General features: G+C 34.2%; 1 protein-coding gene across 2 annotated transcripts in view; it reads right to left on the bottom strand.

Annotated features, from left to right (window-relative positions):
- LOC111086434 overlaps positions 1–7262 on the bottom strand; it is a 32080-nt gene that overhangs the window by 11678 nt on the left and 13140 nt on the right. The window contains exons 1-2 of one of the 2 annotated variants that reach the window (XM_022389247.1): positions 5880–5982; positions 3378–3705 (exon numbers count right to left, since the gene is read on the bottom strand). In XM_022389247.1, the coding sequence (XP_022244955.1) occupies positions 3378–3705; positions 5880–5927 (376 nt within the window). In that variant the 5' untranslated portion in view covers positions 5928–5982. Of the gene's footprint in view, positions 1–3377; positions 3706–5879; positions 5983–7262 lie in introns of those variants that run through there. The other variant, XM_022389246.1, reaches the window with a different exon arrangement.

The raw sequence follows: 7262 nt of genomic DNA, 5'->3' as shown, positions 1-7262 counted from the left end.
GGACATTTCCTGATGAAGCAGATGTATCCCACATGAAGCAGAAGCCAACGAGACAGAGACCAGTACGGAAGAAGATACGTCCCGTAAAATTAAGAGACTCTGTTGAATTGTAATTTTGTGTTTGTAATTCTGTACAGTTAATTAAGTTATTGTTAATTGTTATTGGTTTATTATATGTGGTTATTGTTTGGGACGAACAATATTAAGGAGGGGGCAGTGTTGCGTAAGCAAGTCACATGACTAGTGTGACGCCACGTTTCTAGAACTATCCCGTACATTGGCGAATGCTCTAGTATTTACTAGATATAGGGTAGTCTGGTATATAAAAGAGGATGACAACGTGACGCGGGAAGGTAATGTAATGTGTGTGTGAAGATAGTGAGTAATTGAACTGCAGTCAGAAGTATTATTGAGCACGTACGTTGTGATAGCGTTTGTTTAGCGCGATTGTTGAAGTTGAGTGTATCGGTAAAGTTGTATTCGGAAAGAATAAACCAGTTTTATTAAGTAAGGACTTGTGTCGTTAAAGTTTCGTCGGAACGAAGTTACGGAAAAATCAATTAACAAACGGAGACGTAACAGTATGAATAGTATGACTAGGGGACACAAATATAAATTTCGGCAGGGTAAGAGTCATCTTCAGCTAAGAAAGCTTTATGTTTCTAACAGTGTAGTTGACCTTTAGAATCGGTTACTTTCAGATGTAGTGGATGCAGTTAACTTAGGGAGTTACAGGGAAGGCTTTATAAATATTTGAATGATAAGGGCGGGCTTTGGGTGTTTTATTTTCGTTTTAAAGTTCAGTTTAGTGGTTGGAACTTAACTTGTATTAATGGACTTTAGTGTTTTACACAGCTTTGTTCAATGTATAGTAAATATTTAATATATATATAAAACCTATCAACTAGGGCCAGATATTTGGGAGACATGATTTAAATCCAGAAACCATCATAATCTTTTATGCATGTATGCAAAATATTTTGCCCGTATATTACGTGGTTTGCTCTACAGAATGCTCCCAATACTCATATTGACTTTACAATTACCCTGTACTTTAAGGAGTAAATTGGTAAATTATGTTTTTGAAAACAAAATATTGTTAAATACTTATAAATATATTAAGAGTACATAGACACTTTTACTTTAAATGGATGTCACTCGTAACAGTCTTTGTAATTTCACCTCAAGCAATATTAGAATGTGGTATGCAGGCACAGCATGTGTTTGTACCTTCCTATTTTAATGTAGAATTCTTCAAAATCTTTACGTTTTTTAAGTATATGAAATTTCACATAAGACTTAGTACAGAAAGTCTTTAAGTTGACTTTGTTCTAGCTGCATTCGTTCCTGGTTGGTATTGTTGTAACACTGTATATTTAGAACAATTTAGATGGCAGCATTGTCCTTTACTGGTAGGTCAAGTGATGTCTCGAGGTTACAGCTTTCCCTCTAGTAAATGACAATGACCAGTCATGTATTTAGCAATAGTCACAATGGGTAAAATTGAAGTTTCCCATAAAGCCAGAAAAATTATATTTAAACAATCTGCATGGCATCTTGAGAGAATAATATTTTTTAACTAATTCACGAGTTCAGTAAAAGATCATCATCTGGTGTCCAATGCAAGTACGCAATTGTTTTGTGTCTTTTAATTAATATTGTTCTCAATTTGTGTTACACGTTGTGTCCAGTCTCTACTTCTTAGCTTAAAACTCAGTCAGTTTAGAAATTCATTACCACTCTAACTTATCCTGCCGATCCTCCCATTGTAAAGTGGACCCACCTGAAAATACCATAAGAGTCCATGATACAGGAATAATGAAATTATACAGTTTTATTACATCAGCAGTTTGTATTTCTGTTAAGAACTAAGCAGTGATTATGCGCCTTATAGAAGCACAACTTAATTTATCACTAACACAAAACTTTACACAAAGAAGAACTTTAAATGTCATTGAACAACAATGTGTGTATAATACTGGCTGGCTGCTCTATTACGGCCCGTTGCACACACACACGTTTGTGAATAGTTATCAACAATGACAACCGAAAGAGGGTATGCATGCAATTACGAAAGCTGTGGTTACTATCTGCTAGTGACGAAAAAAAAAACGATTAGACAGACTTGAAAAATGCAACAAACACTTATCTTTGATGATTTCTTCAACAATGTTAGTATTTCACTATGTTCAACCATACCATGCAAAGAAAACTACAATAATTTTCATGGGCCATTTGAAAATTAGTTCAAAAGCTACTTTTATGTAAAGAGGAAAACTGTTTCATTGGTACTTGGAGCTCAAACTGTGGACGATGAATTGGAAGCATGCGATGGTCTGATTAATCACTTCACCCTTTTAATTTACTGTAGTAGAGTAAAAAAAATATTTGAGGTATTTGGCCTTGTTTATACTCTTCACACAATGCAGGCTGCTGAAAGTGGTGCAATAATAGTGTCAAAAACGTTTTTGTGGCAGAAATTGGGTCTTTTTATACCTTTAGAAAGGTGGAAAGCTTATAAAGTATCTGGATTTTTCAATCGTTTTATTGCCATCCGACAATTCTGCTTTTCCACCATGATAAACAAGGGATTTTCTATTATAATAGTGCAAAAAAGATAATATCTTTTAGAACTGGTTCGAAGGATATAGCAATCTTTTCAGCCATCCTCTTGGTTAACATAACCAACGGATCTCAGTCTAATTATACATCTTTGGAATGAGTTTGAACATTGTATTCTTAACAATAATCCCCATTTGACACCTGAGAACTATTTATTGATGAATGGATTGCAACCAAAGAGTGTACAACTTTCCCTTTTATAGAGTTTATAACACACATAGCAATGTCCAAGTTATTATTGTGGTTGAGCACGTGGGGATTCCAATAAAGAGGGTTTGTTGATATAAATTAGTCATACACTTACTTGACATGTTTGCAAGTCCACTGGAAAATCATAAAGTTCGATGGGCCTTTCTCTTCGGGACACTTCAGTTTGCCCCTGAAGAAGAAAGGTCCACCTTTCGAAAGCATTCGGGTTGTAGGATGTCATATCTTTGTGTTAAATTGATTTCTTGAACCTACGTGTTTTCCTAACATCATGTTTATAAAGTTTAGCTTATTCTGAGGTAAGATATGCCATCACTGCCAGACTATGCTTTATTAAGAATATAATAAGTATTTTGTCTTTAACATATTATAAAGTTATATGAATCTTAAACACAAAAACAATTAAAACTAATAAAACCATAGAGAACAAAAAATATTAATTTAAAAAAATATATCTTGACTCAACAAAGCTCTTAAAAGAATAAAACGATGAAGATGTCAACCTAAAGGAACCAATTAAATTTACAGACAATGTAAGTATTACACACCTGCTTCTAATACAGATATAGGTGTAGGTGGCCACAAGGATGCCCTTAAGGTAGCCATCCATGTTTGACTTTCGCTTTCACTACTTCCGGCTAAGTGAAGTAGAGGTTTATGATGTTTGGACACAGTAAAAGCATACTTATGGGTTCGAGAGTAACATCTGAACACTATAGTATCCTCTGCTATTAGTTGAAAGTGCAAGTCAGACTTGTCTGATGTGCCATGAATCCGTGGGCTCGCCGCCACTAACACCTGAATATAAACTTTTAGAAGTCCTTCATCTTCAGGTCGTTGACTGGAACTAAGACGCACCAAACGATGTCGCCAAGGCTATAATTATAATTTATAATCATGTAATGAAACAAGAAGAAATTTATAGAATCTTCAATTAATATAATTAAATCAAGCAACAATGATTCAAATCTCAACTATTAGGACAAGTGAATCTAAATGCTTCGCCAGAATCTATATTTTCCCGCCATAATAGCATTGTTACTACTACACTATTAGTAGAAAAATTAATAGTGTACGTTAATGTGTCCATATACACAAGTGGTAGTATGTGAAAAATGTTGGACTCTACCATTGCAGTAATCTTCGTTGGTAAAATAAGAGAAATTGATGAATTTTATCTGTTTTGTTTGAAATATAATAATTATTTCAGAATCCATTTCTGATGGCTGAAGAAGCCTCAGAGCTAGAGTAAGTATTCAATGACACACACACACACACACACATATATATATATATACATACAACTCGTCTAAGTCCGTGGTTGCCGACATTTTCATGCCGCATTCCTCCAGTCAGATCTTTGATTCAGCAGCGTACCCCTGAGGTGTATAATTTGTTAACAAATCTTAAGTGTAGTTTATATGTCAAACAAAAAGGTAAATCAAAAGAAATAATTCAAGAGTGAGTGAACAATATGTGAACGTTGAATGTTGGTTAGTGAAATACGTTAGTAAAGTTAACAATATTTATTGTATAAATTATGCTTTCAAAATTATTTCTGTAAACAGAGAAAATTTATATTAAAAGTATTGTCTCTAAAAATCTCATTGCATAATCGAGATTTTGATCAAGTATGTAAGATGGTTTAGGGAATTAACAGACCTTTTATTACATCTTTTTTTTTAAAGTTGTTTGTCATCGTTGCCTCTTATTTGTATTCAGTTGTCTATGTAAACAAGCAGTGCTACACAAGACATTCAACATTTTTTTCAGCATGATTGATGTTAAATATTAAAGAATTAAGGTAAATGGCTCTTTTCAACAGAGACCACATATAAAATTTAGGTTACTCAACAAATTAAAAACAATTAGCACCATGTTTAAAACTCAGATGTACAAAGTGTCTCAAAAGTCCACACTTATGGCCATTTTAATATTTATAATTGATATTTGTATATTTAGTTTTCAGAAAAATTAAAGTATTTATTTTTGGATGACTACAGATCACGAGAAAGTGTGTACGATATGTGTATGCAAGTAGATGGCATGTAATTTGAACAATTGTTAAAATATAGGTTACGGTGAATTCTGCCTGTGAGTACGGAACTTTGAGACATTCTGTATTTGTCTCAAGCCACGCAAGGTAGTTTGTTTTAGCTTGAGGAATTAAATTTCGGATTTTATCGTCGTAAATACATAAACTTACCGCTGATCTTAAGATAGTGAAGAGTGATACTAGTTGTTTATCAATTATTTTTCAAAATATCTCACAGTTATGTTTTGTGAATTGTTGAACATTAAGAACTATCGTCATTTAATCATTTAATCGTCATCTGACATAAGCCTAAGACAGAAACCATGCTTATGTAGATTTGTTTGTTTTCAGGGCAATATAATTTTTACTTTACGTAATCATTTCAGAGGGTCACAACATTGAAAATATTTGCTAGAGCTGTGTTCATATTCTAACTAGTAGTGAAACTGGATGAAAGTGAAATTCACTATTACGTCGAATTAAGATATTTGTGCAAGTTAATATTTAAAATGATGTTACTTCTTCCAAAGCATCTATTAAATACTGTACTTTTGAAGAAGTCTTTCAGTATTATATCAATCCATAGAAGTGGCTCAGCGGTAAGTCTAAAGACTTATAACGCTAAAAATCGGGTTTCGATACCCGTAGTAGGCAAAGCACAGCTAGCCCGTTATGTAGATTTTTGATTAACAACAAACAAATAAAACAATCCATATAAAACTTTGTAAAATTTTTTAGATCATTATATACTTGAATTTCACCATTTAAACATGTAATGGAACAGTAGTAAGACATAAGATTGGTTTACATCAAGGTAAAACTGTTTTGGTAGCAATAATGCAAAAAAAAAGAGATTTTAATATTAATACTTCACATGTATATTCAGATTTATTTAAACCATAAACGATTAAACACTTTCAAGCTCTCTTCATCAGGGCAAAGTTAAGGGTAAGTGTGTGGTCCATCTGATCTACACCTATTACCACTGCTGTTCACCTACTACTTTAGGACCTACCTGGATTACTTCATCTTCTTCTCCAGTATATTGCCTGTATGCAGGCATTGACAATTATGGATATTCATTTCGCACAGTTCCAGGTGTTCTTCAACAATTCTGTGTTGTTGTTATTCACGTTTCCTAATCATTTTGTGAATCTATCGAACATATTTATGCTTTCTCTTCCTTTGCTTATCTTTCTTTCTATCTTGTCGGTTGTTACTATGTGCTCTGTCTTTTCTTTCTTCATCGCATGGCCTATGAACTCAACTTGTTTCTTGCTTATTGTTTTGATGATGTTGTTGTATTGGCTTGTACCAGTTCTTGTTCAATAATTTTCTTCCTACTCGCAGCATTCTTTTTCAGAACCATGTTTCGGGTGCCTCAAGTTTTTTCTCGACCTTCATACTGTTGCGTCAGCGAAGTCACGTGACTAGTATCACGCCAACCGTTTTCTAGAATTATCCTGTTCCTTCGGGAGTGCTCTAGCATTTGCTAGATTGGGGGTGGTCTGGTATATATATAAGATGGTCACGGCGTGACGTAACAATGTGTGTAGGTAATGAGTAATTGAACTGCAGTCAGAGAGCATTGTTGAAGTTAACGTTCCTTGTTTTAGCGTTTGTTATAGAGCGACTGTTGAAGATAAGTGTATCGGTAAAGTTATATTCAGAAAAAATAAACCAGTTTTATTAAGAAAGGACTTGTGTCGCTAAAGTTTCGTGGGAACGAAGTTACGGAAAAATTAATTAACAAACGGAGACGTAACAAATTGGTCTCAGAGAGTGGGACAGAAAAAAAAATGGAAACGAGAAGCGGCAAATCAAACTACAGCATAGCAGACTTAATGGCAGCAATACAAGAACAGCAAAAGCAACAAGAAGAACGAGAAGAGAAATTACAACAGTTGTTTGAGGAAAAAGAAAAGAAACAAGAAGAGAGACAACAGCAGTTGCAAGAAAACATGCAACAATGGCAGCTCGAACAACAAAATAAACAAGAAGAGAAATTGCTTCAGTAGTTGGAGGAAAAAGAAAAGAAACAAGAAGAGAGAGACAACAGCAGTTGCAAGAAAATCTGCAACAGTGGCAGCTTGAACAACAAAATAAACAAGAAGAGCAATTACAGCAGTTGTTGGAGGAAAAAGAAAAGAAACAAGAAGAGAGACAACAGCAGCTGCAAGAAAATCTGCAACAGTGGCAGCTCGAACAGCAAAATAAACAAGAAGAAAGATTACAGCAGTTATTGGAGGAAAAAGAAAAGAAATAAGAAGAGAGATTACAGCAGTTATTGGAGGAAAAAGAAAAGAAACAAGAAGAGAGATTACAGCAGTAGCAACTGGAACAAGAAAGGAGAGAGGAAGAAAGTCAGCAGCAACTACAGGAAAGTCAACAACAGTGG

The sequence above is a fragment of the Limulus polyphemus genome, unplaced genomic scaffold (assembly GCF_000517525.1).
Source record: "Limulus polyphemus unplaced genomic scaffold, Limulus_polyphemus-2.1.2 Scaffold1096, whole genome shotgun sequence".
Taxonomy (NCBI): domain Eukaryota; kingdom Metazoa; phylum Arthropoda; class Merostomata; order Xiphosura; family Limulidae; genus Limulus; species Limulus polyphemus.
This window is presented reverse-complemented; position numbering and strand designations above follow the sequence as displayed.